The 18,741-nt window shown below is 37.8% G+C and overlaps 1 protein-coding gene across 1 annotated transcript in view; it reads right to left on the bottom strand.

The window, feature by feature from the left end:
* The window catches only part of WWC2 (WW and C2 domain containing 2), a 323,966-nt gene that overhangs the window by 170,529 nt on the left and 134,696 nt on the right, over positions 1 to 18,741 (bottom strand). Inside the window, exon 2 of the mRNA XM_006834501.1 lies at positions 6,231 to 6,340. Within this exon, the coding sequence (XP_006834564.1) occupies positions 6,231 to 6,340 (110 nt within the window). The remainder of the gene's footprint in view (positions 1 to 6,230; positions 6,341 to 18,741) is intronic.

Below are 18,741 nucleotides of genomic sequence, written 5' to 3'. Positions count from 1 at the left end.
TTAGCAAACATGATATCCTTCTCCAGAGACTGGTCCCTCCTGACAACATGCCTGAAGTATGAGAGACGAAGTCTGACCATCCTGGCCACCAAAGAGCACTCTGGCTGTACTTCTTCCAACACAGATCTGTTGGTTCTTTTGGCAGTCCACGGTACTTTCAATATTCTCCTCCAACACTATGACTCAAATGTATCAATTCTTCTGCGGTCTTCCTCTTGTTCTGTTCAAATGACTACTTCTTTACCTAAGATCACGGTCCTCATAAGCACAATTAATTGTTCCAGAATGTCCATTCTTTGCAATGTTATCCATAGCTTGTCATGTTCCAAACAGTCAAAAACCTATGCATAATCAATAAAGTACAGGCAAACATCCTCCTGGTATTCCCTGCTTTCACCCAAGATCCATCTATCATCAGCAATGATATGCATGTTTCCACGTTCTAGTCTGAATCTGGCTTGAACTTCTGGCAGTTCCCTGTCTAGGTATTGCTGCAGTTGTTTTTGAATTCTCATGAGCAAAATTGTACATGCATTCAACATTAATGATATTATGCCATGATTTCCACATTCCGTTGGATCACCTTTCTTTGGAATGAGCACAAATAGAGATTTCTTCCAATTATTTGCAGCCAGGTTAACTATCTTTCTAATTTATGGGCATAGATGAGTGAGTGCCTCCAGTGCTGTATCAGTTTGTTGAAAGGATTCAATTTGTATTCCATCAATTTCAGAGCTCTGGTCTTTGCCAGTGCCTTCAGTGTACCTTAGACACTACCTTCCTTCAGTACCAATGGCTCTTGGTCATAGGCTACCAACTGAAATGACTGAACACTGATCATTTCTTTTTGGGAGAGTGACTCTGTATATTCCTTTCATCTTCTTTTGATGCTTTCAGCACCATTCAATATTTTGTTCATAGAATCTTTCAATATTTCAAGTCAAGGCTTGAATTTTTCTTCAGTCCTTTCAGCTTAAGAAATGTTTAGCATGTTTTTCCCTTCTGGTTTTCAAACTCCACATCTTTGTGCACATTTCATTATAATACTTGACTTTGTTTTCTCAAGCTGCCCTTGGACAATTTCTGTTCAGTTCTTTTGCATCCTCATTTCTTCCATTTGTTTTAGCATCTCTATACTGGAGAGCAAATTTCACAGTCTCGTCTGATATCCATTTTGGTGTTTTCTTTCTTCCCTGTCTTCATAATGACCTTTTGGTTTCTTCCTGTATTATCATCTTGATGCCATCCTACAACTCTAGATTACTAATGATAAGTTGTACAAAATAAATAAATAATAACAACAACAACATCCAAAAAAACTAGAACAGACGGCTGTGTCGTTCATCGTTACTTGGAAACTTAATAAGTCTCGGACTATCTGTATTTTCAAGGTCACATAGAACATTCACCAAGAAGATTATATTCTGGAGTTGAACAGCAAAAATTTGACAGTACTTTTGGAAAAGTAATTAGAAGATTAATATCTCCTCTAAACAAATGTTTCAACTACATATTAGCACATTGATTTCAAGAAAAAAGTTTATTATTTTTATTATAAAATTAAAGGTTTATTACCATTAATAAGTTGGGTTTATTTGAGGAATACAAGGTTGGTTCAACATTCAAAAATAAATGTAACACATTCCATTAATAAAATAAAGGAGAAAATTACATGGTCATTTCAATCAATGGGGAAAAATCACTTCACAAAATCTAATACCTACTTGTGACAAAAACAAAATAAACAAAGCTCTCAGAAAAGTAGAACGAAAGCAGTTTTTCCTCAGTCTGATAAAGAGCATCCACACAAGGGGCAGGGGGTGTGGATTTGGGCTACCATCATATTTAATAGTGAAGGACTGAATGATTTCTCCCTATGGTCAAGAAAAAGGTAAGAATACCTACTCTTATCATTTCTATTTAATATTATATTGAAGATCCTACCCAGTACAAAGTTAAAAAGATTTTTTGGAAGGAAGGAAGAAAAGGAAAAATTACAGATCAGAAAGAAAGCACAACTTTCCTGATGTACAGAAAACAGGATTTTCTACACAGAAAATCCAAAGGAATTTACAAAATAAAGAGGTTACGAATACAAGATCAACATATAAAAATCAATTGTATTTCTACATACTAAGGGGAAACATAGCAAAGTACAGTTTTAAAAATACTATTTACAATAGCATCGAAAAGATACAATAGAAATATCCCATATTTATCACTTGGAAGATTTAGTGTAACTATATATTCTTCCCTAATTTACCTACAGATTCATCACAAAGGAAATGATAAGTTCCATCTTCTTTATTGTTGCTGTTTGAGAAACTGATGCTGATTCTACAACTTATGTAAATTGTAGAATGTAAGACTCAGAGTTGATTTTTTAAAACAAAAACTAATTTTATAACAAACCAAGTTGCAAGGCATACACATAAAGTCACAATTCTCTAAGACACACTATAATCCTAGAATGACAGAGACAGATGATAGTTCAATAGAAAAGAGTACAGATCCATAAACAGATTCACATATACAATCAAGTGATTTGCAAGGTAGACTCTGAGTCAATTCAATGACAAAATCAAATTCATAATAACAAATGGTACTAACAGAACAAACTAAAACACATCAGAAAAAGGACCATGATCCTAATCTAACACCACACAAAAATATTTACTCATTTCAGCTACAACCACAACAGTTCTAGAAGAAATTATTTGAGAATAATTTCACAATCTTCATAGATTTCTTAAATATGACAGTCAAAACATTAGCCATAAATGTCTGCTCATCAGAAGACATCATTATGAAAATGGGTAGGCAAGCCAGAGACTGAAGAAAACAAATGCACACATTATATGTCTGACAAAAGAGGACTCTTAATACCCATGTATTTTCTTGTATTTAAACAAGACCCCAATTAAGAGTACTAAAAGACAGAAAAATATTAAGGTACAACTCTGATCGTACTTTAAAAATGACTTATTTCTGGTTATAGTGATAAACATCCCTGGACAATATATCTTATCTTCACTCCATACCAACATAAAAACTGCTAATTCTACCATAAAACTCTTAACGTCTAAAGTAACTATCATTGTCAAGGCCAAATTTTTCACTTAAAGATATGTGGCAGTGTTAAAAAGAGTTTCAAACAACCAAAACCTTCTTTATTTCATTTTTTATTAAGATAAAGAGAAAATAATGCTGAAACTAAACAACACCAAGATACAACATATGTGTGGACCTGCTGTTATGAGAAGGTAATAACATTTGCTTTCTGAACTCCTTCACAGGAATGTCTGGAAGATGAATGAGAAAATGGACCATATCCTTTTAAGTGGGTAAACTACTTGCTGTGGGTAATTTGGGCACTTTAGGGCACATAAAATCCATCAAGCTGCTAGGATTCCATTACTGCACTATGGGTAAATGGTAGGGTTAAAAATTTATATTCTGACAATCAGCTTTTTAAATAATCTTAAGCATAATTTAAACTTGAAATGCATTTTCATTCCTTCAAAAACTAATAGAAAGCTTTTAATCTCAGTTAAACAAACTCCTCCTTCTCACATTTAAGAATGTATGGTTATATTAACCACCAGAGATAAACAAATATAGAACTACTGCCCTCAAGATGATCATCATTTAGTGAGGAAAATATACAGATAAACAATTAAAATGCAGTATGACAGCTGCTCAAGGGCTTTAAAAAACACCACCACAAACCCTAAACATCAGGACTATAAAATACACAGATTGGGCATCTAATCCCGAATGGGGATGGGGCCCACAATGTGGAAAGGTGGGTGTCAGAGAAGGGCTTTGGATATTAGTGGTCTCTGAGCAGAACGACCCAGAAGGATGGAAGTGGACCAAATAGTAGAGATGAGGGTGGGTAAGGGAAGGACTAGAGCATGTCATGAAACTCAAAGAAATCTAGAGCAGAAGGGAGCAATTCACAGTGATAAGTGGCTCCCATCAGATCATGGAAGACAAGACAGTAAGGGGTCCTTTGGCTGCATCATTTGTGAGGCAGGGTATCTTGGTAAGAGCAGTTTCAATGCAAAGGTGGAAAACAAAAGTGAAGTGAAGTTGGCATGACTAGAACGTTCAGTAAGGAGCCCTTGTGGTGCAGTGGTTAAGTGCTGGGCTGCTAACCAAAGGAAAAAGACCTGGCAGTCTGCTGTGGTTAATGCGCTGGACTGCAAAGTCACCTTGAACCTCACAGTTGGCAGTTCAAGTTCACCAGCTGCTCCTTGAAAACCCGATACAGGGTAGCTATGGGTCAGAACTGACTTGACGGCACTTAACAACAACGACAACAAAATTAGATTAATTTTACCAAAATCAATCCTATCATAACAGATGAAAGCTTTCAGATGCCAATAACAGAGAAACAACAAACCCTGGTATGTTAACACAGAACTAAAAAAGGTTTATTTGAAAACACAAAATAAAAATCTAACACAAAACCAAAAACTACAATTGTCAACGCCTCAAGAAATTTACAGAAAATGGTATTTATACCCAAAAAAGCAGCACTGATTCTAATCTGATTAAAAAAAAAAAAAAAATGTGAGAGAGGCAACAGTTTACAGATGCTGTCATTTGTATTTATGTTAAAGTAGTGCATGTCTAAGAGCTGGATCCCCAGATATACACAGATGATCAACTATAACAGACAGCTATGTATGTTCATTGAAAAACCTGGCTGCATATTTCAAATTGCTTGCTCCTCTCTCAACCCGTCTACATCACTTACCTCTGAGAAGTGGACTACTTTATAGCTCTCAAATCTATCCCACTGTAATTCTTAGTGATTCACAACACTGCCTGCAAGCCTCCTGATGCATGAGGAACATTCATCACATCACACTGCTTACTAGTCATCTTGGCTAGTTCCCTGTCTGCCACGGTGTTGGGGCTGAACGGTTTATTATCTGTGTTTAGTTGTCTCCTAAGCAGAATGGTTCCTTTTAAAAGTGTAAATACTGGAAGCAGCCCTTCGTCCAGACCTCACTTTTACTAGTGCTTCATATCAGATCATTTGGAGACACAAAGCCTTTCGCCAAGTTCAAGTTTCACCCAAGTTCACCCTTTGGATTCTGCAGAATTAAGCCATGGTCAATCAGTTCTGGAATCCTTCCCAATCATCCTGAAAGGTGAACAGTTGCACATATAAAAAAAACCCTGATAGGAAATCAGTGAGAGGATATTTTCACAAAACTAAGTATAAATGATGTAAACATATTTTATATACTTAAATGCCTTATGTTTCTCTAAGAAATCACTGCTAGTTACCTAATGGTTATGGGCCTTTTAAAAGTTATCATGTATTATACAGAGGAACTACAGTCTATAACTAATAAATGAATATTAAAAAAAAAAAAAAAAAAAAAAGCTCTTCCATGTGATTTTATTCTTAAAGATATTAATGAAAACTATTTTTAATAAAAAATTAGACTTAAAGTTGTTGTTGTTGTTAAGTGCCGTCGAGTCGGGTCTAGACTTAAAGTAAGAGGAAATAAATTCACTATGTAGTCTCCTAAACCCGAAGTATTTTTAAGTGAAATAAGTAAAACGAATCAAAAGTGTGTGCACTGGCCCTGATAAACTTATACCCCAGCCTTAACATGAAAGGGATGTGATTTGCTTCAAAGCTATTTTGAAAGGTGTTACCCTTCTAAAGGCACAGACATCAGGAAACAGGACAAGGGTTTAGGTCTTTCCTACAGCCCCTGTTCTGTCCTAAAGAACTGCTGATATATGCCAGCCCTGCCCCACAGTCCCACCTCAACACACACAGCTGTGCCATATCTTTAGACCATACTGAACCAATTCTTGACTCTTTCTGTGGCAAGAACAAACAAGGGAGGAACCTCAATCTGAAGGGGAAGTGTCATGGAAAAGAGTCAAAATGGCTCATGGCTTCTATAGACCAGAAGTGGCTTCCCCAAAGACTCTACAACTTTGCTGAAGAACACAACTGCTCCAAGATGGGCAAACAGGTAGAAAGACATACCGCATCCTTTCTCCTTCTCTGATACCAAAAGCTCAACTCTATACATATGCTCCAGTTTCCAAAATGTGAATTTCAGTTACATGTTAGTCATTGAGGAAGTGGAATTAAAACAAGAAAATTCTCTTTATAAAGTGTTTATCCTTTTGTATGACTATGTAGGGTTTTTCTTTTTGTGGTTTTCTTTTAAGCAAGAAGGAAAACTTACTGTTGATGTGATCGATGTAGTAGACACCAATCTGAGGATCAAACCCTGCTTCCCATCCCCATGGCAGCTCATCCCCAACACAATCAGCAAACGACAAGGGCTTCGTTAACCTATAACAAATCAGAATAAATACACCAGTGATTCTTTCTGTCAAACCACATAAGTCAAAATTTTATACCCTAACAAAAAGTTGGGATTTGTTCTGCTGTTTAAAAAAAAATTTTTTTTTAAATGATAAAGCTGAGAAAAGGATATCTAAAAAAGTAGAAATAGTCATAATGTCCTTTTTGAAAGTTTGAAATTTAAGACAGGGGTACAGATCTACATACTAAATTAAATCATGGATGCTTCCAAGTTAACAGTGAGGAAGCCAGGACATATCTCTGTTCTGCTAAACAGTAACCACATAAATAAATTTTTGTTCCAGGATTGAAATATCAGTATAATGGAAAGCATCTAAATCAAGCTATACTAATTTCAGATTTGTATATGATTACGTAAGTCAAACACTCACTTGTGAGGGTCATCATGAGTTCTTATTTGGTTGAGCACATAATAAGTACGCAACCAAATTTTTAACAGACGCAAGCACAAACTATTCATATATCAAAAAGTCACTCAACTGCTAATTCACTTTCAGACAACCATGTTGTTGTTGTTGTTAAGTGCCGACAAGCCAGTTCCGACCCATAACGACCCTGTACAGAGCTTCTGAGGAGTGACTAGTGAGCCTGAACCATCGACCTTGCCATTCAAACCTACTTTGCAGTCCAGCACATCGACCCACAACACCACACCAGGATTCCTCAGACAATCTTAGTAGGTCTCTATCTTTATTTCAGTGTCTTTCTCTTTTAAGGAGTCACCACAGCCCCCATTCTCTCCATGATTTTTAACCACATCCTGGTATAGTACTGCAGGATCGGCACTGCACTGCTAACCTCAAGGCTGGCAGTTCAAATCCATCAGTTGCTCCTTGGAAACCCTATACAAGGTTGCCAGAGCCAACTCACTAGCACTTAGAAACAACAAACAACTAAGATTAATATGGAGATAAACATAAATGAACTTAGAATAATGTCTTGGATATGGTTAAGAAAAAAGGTTGTCATCAAGTCCCTTCTGATTTGTGGCAACTCTTTGTGTTTCAGAATACAACAGCACTTCATCGGGTCTTCAGGGTCATGATTTTCACAAGTGGATCACCAGAGCTTCCTTCAGAGACAACTCTGGGTAGATTTGAACCTCCAACCCTCCAGTAGGTAAGCAGCTGAGTGATTACCATATGTGATTATCATATGTGCCACCCAGGAACTGGTACAGCATCAAAAAAAAAAAAAAAAAAAAAAAAAAATGCTAGCTTGTGTTAGCACAAGGATGTTACAGAAATACTTTCATTTACTCATGAAAAGACCCAAGCCAAGCAGCAAAGTACAGAACAGTGATTCTTATAATGTAGTCCCCAAGACCATCTAAGAACTGGTTATAAATATAAACTCTGCAAGCTAAAGCTTGGGAAGCACTGGCTTAAAGAATAAGACTTGAAATTTGTTATAAAAGAGACCTGGGTTCAAATTCTTGTTCTAAACCTTGCAATTCCTAGTGTTATCACGCACTTTTTTTTTTTTTTTTTCCTTTAAGGAAGGGGAGATTATGAAGCTTAAAAAATAACTAAACAGTTGCTGTTTAGTTTACAGGATGGTTTTAAAATCAGGAACAGTGTGTGCCGGGATTGTATCCTTTTACCAAACTGATTCAATCTCTATGCTGAGCAAATAATCTGAGAAACTGAATTATATAAAGAAGAACATGGCTTCAGGATTGGACAAAGACTCATTAACAACTTGTGACATGCAGATGATACAATCTTGCTAGCTGGAAACAAACAAGACTTGAAATACTTATTGATTAAGATAAAAACTATAGCCTTCAGTGTGGACTGCATCTCATTGTGAAGAAAACAAAAATCCTCACAATCCAGACCAATAATTAGCATTATGACAAATGGAGAAAAGACTGAAATTGTCGAGGACTTCATTTTGATTGGCTCCACAAGCAACAGTCAAGAAATCAAATGATGTATTGCATTAGGCAAGCTCTGGTAACATAGTGGTTATGAGTTGGGCTGCTAACCTCAAGGTCAGCATTTCAAAACTACCAGCTGATCCACAGAAGAAAGATGAGGCTTTCTGCTCCTTCAAAGATTTACAGCCTCAGAAATCCTGTATAGGGTCACTGTGAGTCGTAACTGACTCCACGGAACACCACCATTGTATTAGGCAAATGTGCTGCACAAGACCTTTTAAAGTGAACTGTTCAAAAACAAAGAAGTCAGTTTGAAGACTAAGGTGTACATGACCCAAGACATGGTACTTTCAAAAGCTTCATATGCATATAAAAGTTGGATAATGAATAAGGAAGTCTGTAGAAGAATCGATGCCTTTGAATTACAGTGCTGGAAAAGAATATTAAAAACATCATGGACTGCGCCTGAAGAACAAACACATGTGCATTGGAAGAAGTGCAGCCAGAATGCTCCTTAGAAGCCAGGATGGACAGACTTCATCTCTCATACTTTGGACATGTTATCAGGAAGGACTGGTCCCTGAAAAGAAGTTCCCCAACAAGATGGATCACCACAGTGGCTATAGCAATGGGCTCAAACATAACAACTGTGAGGAAGGAGCAAGACTGGGCAGTGTTTCATTTTGTTGTGCACAGGTTCACTGTGAGTCGAAACTGACTCAACAGCACCTAACAACACTACCACCAAAACAGTATTAATGTGGTTCAAGTTCTCCAGCCACTCCTCGGAAACCCTGTACAGGGTTGCTATGAGTTGGAGCCGACTCACTGGTACTTTAACAGCCTCCCTTGAGATGTTGAAATATGCTCCTGGGCTTCCCGCTCTTTCAAACAATTAAGCACATGCTACTGTCATACAGTGGCAAAACTGCTGCCAGTCCAGAGCATTATCCTGCAGCAAGCGCCACATCAGATCTCGGCTTACATAGGGAGCTGCTATCTTTTTAATTTAAGAGGTTCTCACTTTATTCTTTTCTAATATCAAACAACAAAATTAAACATGTATTTACAAAGTATAGTAAAGCCACTGATTCTACATTCTGGCAGTAGATGCCTTTTCTCTTGTGTCAACATTTATATATTGGACAGGTCATCCTTTCGTCAGTCAGTGGTAATTTCAGCAATTTCCTGGAGTCAGATACCTCCTGGGAAATCTTTCTTGATGTCTTTATAGCACTCTTTTGGATACCAATGATCTATAGAACCACAGTGAAATGTAAGCTAATGATAATGTTTCTTTTATCTCTCTCTCACACTGGCGCTCTCTACCACTTAGACCATTTCTTGCCACCCCCAAGGTAGGCAGCATTTGTAGGGCAGAATGGAGCCAGCGACGCAGGAACATACACTCATCTGGTGCTTCTCACTTGGACACACATTCTTATTATGAGGGCTTCATGCTCTCAGGCAATGGTTTCAATTGGGCTGCTAATCTCAAAGTCAGCAGTTGATAGATACTACCAGCAGTTCAGCAAGCGAAAATAAGGCTTTCTGCTCCTACAAAGATTCACAGACTCGGAAACATTATAAAGGGTTGCTATGAGTCAGAAACGACTTCATGGCACAAAACCACCACCACCATAGTTCTGTTTGGAGTCCTGGTGTGGCATTGTAGGATCAGCACTAGACTGTAAACCACAGGTCAGCAGTTCAAACCTACCAGGTGCTCCTTGGAAACCCTATTTAGGATCACTAAGAGTCGGAACTGACTCAATGACACTTAACAACAGCAGCAGCAGCTTGAGGAGCATATTGTAATCAGCATAATAATGAGGTGGCAGTCTTGCCCCTGAATGACTGTGGCATGTGCTCAATTTTTAGAAAGAGCTGAAAACCAAGGAGCATACTTCAACATCTGAAGGGACATACAGCAACCAACTAAATGGTCTTTGACACAAGTGTCATTTGTTTCTGTACATACATTCTCAGAAAAGCTAATCTGTGCTCTGCTTGACTACAGAGTTCATTGATAGAGTCTGTTCCAACTCACAGAGAACACTGTACAGGGTTTCCAAGGAGCAGGTGGTGTGCCTGAAAAGCCGGTCTTGTGGTTGGCAATCCAGTGCTGATGCTACAGCAATGTTCTAAATCCCTTGGATATTTGAATCATCTCAGGCTGAAGGAATGCTCCGTATAATTGAATAGCCATACTGAAAAACATCTATCAGACAATACAAGGCCTTTGCAAATGGCAAACAACTAAAAGGTAACAAAACTTGGGCTGCCAGTAATAACTAAGCACCTTAGGCTCACGGACTCCTGGTGTACTGCTGTAGGATCAGGACTGTTCTGCGAACCACAAGGTCAAAAGTTCAAAACCACCAGCTGTTCCATGGAAACCCTATACAAAGTCACTATTAGCCAGAACCAACTCAAAGGCACTTAACAACAACAAAAGGCCTACAGGCCTTAAAGAAGTCAGACCAGATCTCATATTTCAGAACCTTGGTTTCAATTCCTGACCACAAAACAAATTCCTCATGCACAGGGATTTCTTCCTTGAACTCTCAGTTCTTTTCTGTCCACCTAGAATGTGGCTGGTTCTTCCCAGACGGTCTGGAAACATAGTGTCTGACAAATCTTAGGTTTTGATGTATGTTAGTTAGATGAGTGAAATGAATATCAAGCATGGTGAGCAACTTAACTCAAATGTTGTTTTAAGTGCCATCGATTGGTTCCAACTCCGAGGAGTGACTGGTGGGTTTGAATCTATGGCTATCAGTCCAGTGTTTATCCTACAGTATCACACTAGGACCCTTAACTCAAATATGGCTCAAAAATGCATGCTCTTGGAATTTTGCTCAAATTCTATATTATATCACAAATTGCTTAGAAAAGTTAATTTTAAATAAAAAAGAAAACTAGATACCATATCAAAAAATCCCATGCCAAAGAAATGACCTTTTCAAAATGCATAATCTATCTATAAGAACGATGTTTCTATTACTACTTCAATAAAGCCTGACAAAATAAAGACCTTGTGCCAGGTCACTATGCAGATTATTCTATTTGAGAACTCTCTTTCCTTAACCTTTTATATATGCTGTCTGAAAGGTACATGCATCTGGGAAAAGAAAGAAAACATGCAGAAGGTAAGTTTACATGAGAAAAGAGACTGACTGGACAAGTTTCACCCTGGTTCCAAATCAACATGATTAAACAGAATACAATACAAATATTGTGCTGAATAAAGATATTATGGTAAAGTAGAAGGTGTGCAAAAGAGATGAAGATCCTCAGTGAGATGGATTGACACAGTGGCAGCCAACAATGGGCTCAAACACAGGACCCTGCTCTACAGGGTCACTATGAGTCGGTACTAACTCGATAGCACCAAACAATATAACTATTGTCAAAAATGAAATGGAATGCATAAACATCAATATCTCAGGCAACAGTGAGCTGAAATGGACTAGTATTAGCCATTTTGAATCTAATAACCACATGGTTTACTATGCAGGGAATGGCAAATTGAAGAGGAATGGTGCTGCATTTATTGTCAAAAAGAACATATCAAGATCAGTCAGGAGGTACAATGCAGTCTGTGAAAGGATAATATCCATGTGCCTACAGGGAATCACAGTTAATTACCACTATTATTCAAATTTAGAGTCCTGGTGTGGCGCTGTAGGTTAATGCGCCAGACTGCAAAGCCATTGGAACTGCAAAGACGGCAGGTCAAGCTTACCAGCTGCTCCTCGGAAACCCTATAAAGGGTCGCTATGGGTCATCATCTACTCTACAGAACTTAATAAAAACAATTCAAATTTATGCACCAAACACTAAAGCCAGTGAGGATTCCTGAAATGGAAGAATTCTACCAACTTCTTCAATCTGAAATCAATCAAACAGGGAATCAAGATGTATTGATCATTACTGGTGATTAGAATGCAAAGGTTGGGAGCAATAAGGAAGGATCACTAATTGGAAAATATGGCCTTGGCGATAGAAATGATGCGGGAGAACGCATGATAGATTTCTGCAAAACCAATGATTTGTTCATTTCCAATACCTTCATTAGATAACATAAGAGATGACTATATACATGGACCCCACCAGATGGAATACACAGAAATCAAATTGACTACATCTGTGAAAAGAGACAATGGAAAATCTCTGGATCATCAGTCAACACAAGTCCAGGGGCAGACTGTGGAACAGACCATAAATTACTCATATGCAAAGTCAGACTGAAGCTCAAGAAAATGAAAACAAGTCCACAAGAGCCAAAATATGACCTTGAATATATCCCACCTGAATTTAGAAATCATCTGAAGAACAAATTTGATACATTAAACACTAAAGACCGAAGACCAGAAGGGTTGTGGGATGACATCAAGACGATCATACATAAAGAAAGCAATAAGTCATTAAGAAGACAAGAAAGAAGGAAAAGGTCAAAATGGATGTCAGAAGAAACTGAAACTTGTTCTCCAGCATAGAGATACTAAAGCAAATGGAAGAAATGAGGAGATCCAAGAGCTAAACAGAAAATTTCGAAGATCAGCTCAAGAAGATAAAGACAAATTTACAACAAAATGTGCAAAGATCTGGAATCAGAAAACCAAACAGGAAGTACATGCTCAGCATTTCTCAAGCTGGGGGAACTGAAGAAAAATTCAAGCCTCGACTTTTGTTATTGAAAGATGCACTGTGCAAATTATTGACTGATGTAGAAAGCATCAAGAGAAGATGGAAGGAATATAGAGCCACTGTACCAAAAGGAAATGGTTAATGTTCAACAGTTTCAAAAGGCAGCATATGATCAAAAGCCAGTGATGCTGAAGGAGGAAGTCCAAGGTGCATTGAAGGAATTGGCAAAGAACAAGGCACCAGGAACTGATGGAGTAAAAACTGAAATCTTTCAAGAAAATGAGGCAGCACAGTAGGCACTCACTCAACTCTGCCAAGAAATTTGGAAGACAACTAATCTGGCCGACTGATTAGAAGAGATCCATATTTGTGCCCATTCCAAAGAGAGGTGATGCAACAGAATGCAAAAAATCATCGGACAAGCTCTTTGATATCCCATGCAAGTAAAGTTTTGCTAAAGGTAATACAGAAACGGCTACAATCATACATTGACAAAGAACTTCCAGAGGTTCAAGCCAGATTCAGAAGAGGTCGTGGAATAAGGGATATCATTGCTGATGTCCGATGGATCTTGGCTGAAAGCAGAGGATATCAGAAAGATGTTTACCTGTGCTTTATTGACTACGCAAGGCTTTCGATTTTGTGGATCATGGCAAGCTATGGACAACATTGCGAAGTAGAGTATTCCAGAACACTTAATTGTGTTCATGAGGAATCTGTACCTGGACCAAGAAGCAGTTGTTCAAACAGAACATAGGAACACTGAATGTTTTAAAATGTAAAAAGGTGTGCGACAGGTTGTATTCTTTCACCATACTTATTCAACCTGTAGGCTGATCAAATCATCTGAGAAGCTGGGTTTTATGAAGAAAAACATGGCATCAGGGTTGGAGGAAGACCCATTAATGACCTGCGATACGCAGATGATACAACCTTGCTTGCTGAAAGTGAAGAGGACTTAAAACATTTACTGATGAAGATCAAAGAGTACAACCTTGGGTATGGATTGCATCTCAATATCAAGAAAACAAAAATCCTCACCACTGGACCAATAAACAAAAATTCTTATCACGGAGAAAAGATTGAAGTTGTCAAGGACTTCATTATTCTTGGATCAACTATCAACACTCATGGAAGCAGCAGTCAAGAAATCGGACAATGTACCACAATAGGCGACTCTGCTGCACCAGAACCTTTTAAATTGTTGAAGAGCAAAGCTATCAGCCTGAGGACTAAGGTACACCTGACCCGAGCCATGGTATTTTCAATAACCTCATATGCATGCAAATGCTGGACAGTGAATAAGGAAGACTGTAGAAGAATTGATGCTTTTGAGTTATGGTGTTGGAGGGGAATATTGAAAGTGCCATGGGCTGCCAAAAGAACCAATAAGATCTGTTTTGGAAGAAGTGCAGCCAGAGTGGACCTTGTAGGCCAGGATAGCCAAACTTCATCTCTCATACTTTGGACATATTGTCTGTAGTGACCAGTCACTGGAAAAAGATATCATGTTAGGTAAGGTGAAGGGTCAGAGAAAAAGAGGAAGACCCCCAATGAGATGGATTGGCCAAGTGGCAGCATCGATGGACCCAAGCGTGACAACAGTAGTGAGGTTGGCCCAGAATCAGGCAGTGTTTCCTTCTGCTGTGCATAAGGTCGCTACGAGTCGGTACCCACTAGATGGCATCTAACAACAACAATATGAAGAATACGGTAACTTATTTCAGTACTTTGCTAAAGTTTACACATAAAATTTCCTCTCCTTCAGGACATTACATTATATTGTCCTTTTATACAATCTCTGTTTAATTAGGAGTCCTGGTATGGCACTGTAGATTAATGCACTGGGCAGCAAAGTTAGTTTGAACCACAAGGTTGGCAGTTCAAGCTCACTAGCTGCTCTTCAGAAACCCTATGCAGGGCACTTAACAACAAGAACAACCATTATTTAATAAGCATTTATTGTCAAATCATAGATATTTGTTTTATAACATCAGATGCCACACAAATATATATATTCATTCTTCATCATAACTGTATGATACTGGATATTGTGTTTGTAGGCACAAATCCCAAAACACTAAGTACTAATTTCAAAAATAATTTGACAAAGACAACTATTTTCAGGTTAAAATAATTCTTGATCCAATTCAAAGCCTCCCAACTATATAGTTTAGATGAATGTTATAGGGATAATAGCTATTTTTACTTTGTATCGTAACTTCCTCTCACTGTGGGCTACTGAAAGCAAGAGTTCATGCTGTCAGCAGTCAATGATCATTACAAAATCTGTCCACAGAAACTGCTCTAAAATTATTATGAAGTAGCAAAGATGTGGATTACAATTTAAATTTTACAGGAAGGCTGAGATGCCAGAAATCTCCCTATAGTTCTTTAAAAAAGAAAAAAAGAAAAATCATGCTGATGAATCCTCTCAAAATAACTTTTATTTCTACTACTACAATAGTTCTAGAGAAACTAACAATGCAAAGGAACAAAAGGGGAGTAGTAATAATAGCAAACAGTGAACAGAGGTGGTAAGAGGAAGGCAGCTTTTAAGAGAAGTTATACAAAACCACTTCAGAGGAAAATAACAAGGTGAATTCTTTGAGAAAAAAAAATTGGTAAATATTTTTAGAACAGAGTCATGTTAAATAGAATTTCCATATTCACTAGAAGGAAACTAATATTAGGTACTAGAATAAGGCATAATGCAGAGAGAATAATCTCTTACAAAGATGGCTTTTACAATCCTATCTAAAAAGAAGAAAATGAATTGGGCAACATCTCTTTAAATTCTCATCTGACATTGTCCTATTATTCTCTGCTTCCCTCTAAGGAGCATATTTGTTGTCTGACAATTAAAATTGTTGCTTACTAGAATGGTAACCCACAGCCAGTCCTCTCTCTGACTCTTTTCCTGTTGGCCTGGCCTCTGCCCTACTCGGCAGTGTTACAATGCTCTTTAAGGTCTTCTGATAAATGCTCTCAGGGCACACCACTCCATCATAAGCATCAGCCTGAAGATGCTTCAGTTCCATGGTGGCAAACCTAACTCCCCCAATTAAATATGTGTAGGGCACCCCACATTGCAAACAGGCCTCCTGCCTGAAGTCATTCAGCAGCCAGGAATGGAAGCCCACTGTTGTCCCACGTGGTGACTCTTGGTTCTGTTGCTGCTGGTGCTCTTTTTTCCTCCAGTGTCCGAACTTTTTGTCCCAGGGTTGAGACTTTCAACACCCAGGGATCTCAGGGTGCAGATGATGCTCTCCATTCTTGGCTCATCCTCTGTGATGATAGTGATGAAGTACTCCCATTCTTGCGTCTGAGATGGAACATTTTATTCAGGGTTAAGTTCCATGTTTTTACAGTCACTATTAACAAAAAATATAATCTTATTAATGTCTACTTCTCTTACTCAGACCGAGCAGGGCAAAAATAGTTTGGTGAGCATTACAAAGACTAGGGGTAGATGAGCCATATGAAGAAATTCACTTCACTACAGGATTCAGACATTGCCTGAATTAATTCCAATAAAGATCTTTTTAAATGGTGATTCTTATTCCCATTTTTCACACATTTAATTCACTTTCAAAACTTGCATCATCCACCCCCTATGTTTCAGGGATGCAAGCAAGTGCCTGACTTAGTTCTTGCCCTACGGCACTCACTTTCTTCCAGAAGAAGGGGGATGCGGAACAGTCATGCAACTTGTGAAAAGGGGGAAGACACTCAATGAGATGGATTAGAACAGTCATAGCAACAATGTGCTCAATCATAACGACTGTGAGGATGGCGAAGGACTGGGCAGTGTTTCATTCTATTTTGCACAGGGTCACTATGAGTCAGAACCAATGAGATGGCAACTAAAAACAACAACATGAAACTCTAGGAAGAAAAACCAGTTAAGCCAGTTGCTGTCAGTTGGCTGAATGGAACTCACAATGGTTGTTATGTTTCAGCCCATTTTTGTTGCCACCATGGGGGTTTTCTTTTCTTTCTTTCTTTTTTAATTGACCTTCCACTTTACCAAACATGTTATTCTCCAGGCACTAATCTCTCCTGATAGCATGTCCAAAGTAAGAGAAACAGATGAAGTCTCAACAACCTTGCTTCTAAACGGGCATTCTGGCTGTACTTCAACAGAGATTTCTTTGTTCTTCTGGCAGTCCATGGTACTTTCAACATTCTTTGCAGGATAATGCACCAGACTGCAAGGTCTGTTTGAATCTCAAGGTCAATGGTTCAAACTCACCAGCCACTCCTCAGAAAACTTCTGCAGGACTGTTATGAGTTGGAACCAACTCAAAGGCACTTAACAACTCTAACCATAATTCAAATGCATTCAATTCTTTTCCAACCTTCCTTATTCACTGTCCAAATTTCGCATGCATATGAGGTTACTGAAAATACCATGGCTTGGGTCAGGAATCTTTGCTCTTGAATACTCTAAAGAACTCTTTTGCAGATTTGCCTAATGCAATTTTTCATTTGATTTCTTAACTACTGCTTCCATGAATGCTGATTGTGGATTCAAGCAAAATGAAATTTTTGACAACTTCCAATCTTTTCTCCATTGATAAGAATGTTGTTTATTGGTCCAGCTGTGAAGATTTTCGTTGTCTTTACATTGAAGAGCAATCCATTCTGAAGTTTGTGGTATTTGATTTTCAATAGTAAATACTTTATTTTCTCTTCATATTCTGTGACTATGAATCTTTGCAGGAGCAGAAAGCCAACTCTTTCTCCCTCAGAGTGGCTGGTGGGCTAGAACTGCCAACCTTGTACAAACAATGCAGTACAGAGTCACCATGCTCCCCTGGACCTCTATTGTCTTCTAAATGCCAAGAACTTTGTGCTTGTTTTATTTGGTTTCAGGAAATTGATTATTTAAGTGGATATGGCAGCAAAGGAGGAAATGTTTATTAAAGAGAAGGGACTTTAAAAATCATTTTTCAAACAAAAATTACCAAATTGAAATTGCTTCACACCATTAAAAAAAAAAAAAATACAATGAACCAATTTCATTACTGATAATAAATATTCAAGGACCAAGACTGGGAGACCCTTGAGTATTCACTCTGCAATCACAGCAACTAACGTAACTTTACGATGCATCCAACTGGACAGACAGAACCTTGATATACTTGCCCATAATGAACAATTAAAATGAACCAATATGATTTTTATTGAAACTTGGCAGGATGACTGATTGATTTTACGTATGGAATGCTTCACAAATATGTGTCATGTTTTCACAAGTGTCACGTTAATTTGCTCTATATCGTTTTAATTTTAGTATATGTACTGCTGGAGAGAGCAACTAATAGATTTATTTTTAATTCCCCTAAGTTCCCTATATAGGGTTAGACCAAGTTAACAATTGGATATGTATCATTCAAGACTATGTTTTTATACTAGACATATACATATGTGTGGTTGCTGTTGTTAAGTGCTGTTGCATTGTTTCCAACTCATAGTGACCGTTGCAAGGAATAGTCAGTGGGTTTGTGCCACCAACCTTGCAGTTAGCCGTCTAGTGCTTATCCCATAGGGCCATGTAGATACTATACTATGAATATTTTTATAAGATGGGTATCAGAATAAATAATTATAAATATGGCATTATACTGAGTCCTTTCTAAAAAAACAAACCAACAATATAGATAAAAAATAATTCACATAGTTTCCATTGATAATAGTGCTCATTATAAAAACTACCATATTTTTACATAAATAACAGCACACTATACAAATTTTTGAAAACTGTGTACCTCACCAAGTGTTAATCTCCTATGTGCATTATATGATTGTACAGGTTATTAAGGTGGAC

The sequence above is a fragment of the Chrysochloris asiatica genome, unplaced genomic scaffold (genome assembly GCF_000296735.1).
Source record: "Chrysochloris asiatica unplaced genomic scaffold, ChrAsi1.0 scaffold00011, whole genome shotgun sequence".
NCBI lineage: Eukaryota > Metazoa > Chordata > Mammalia > Afrosoricida > Chrysochloridae > Chrysochloris > Chrysochloris asiatica.
The sequence above is the reverse complement of the archived record's forward strand: the minus strand, read 5'-3'. Positions and strand labels throughout refer to the sequence as shown.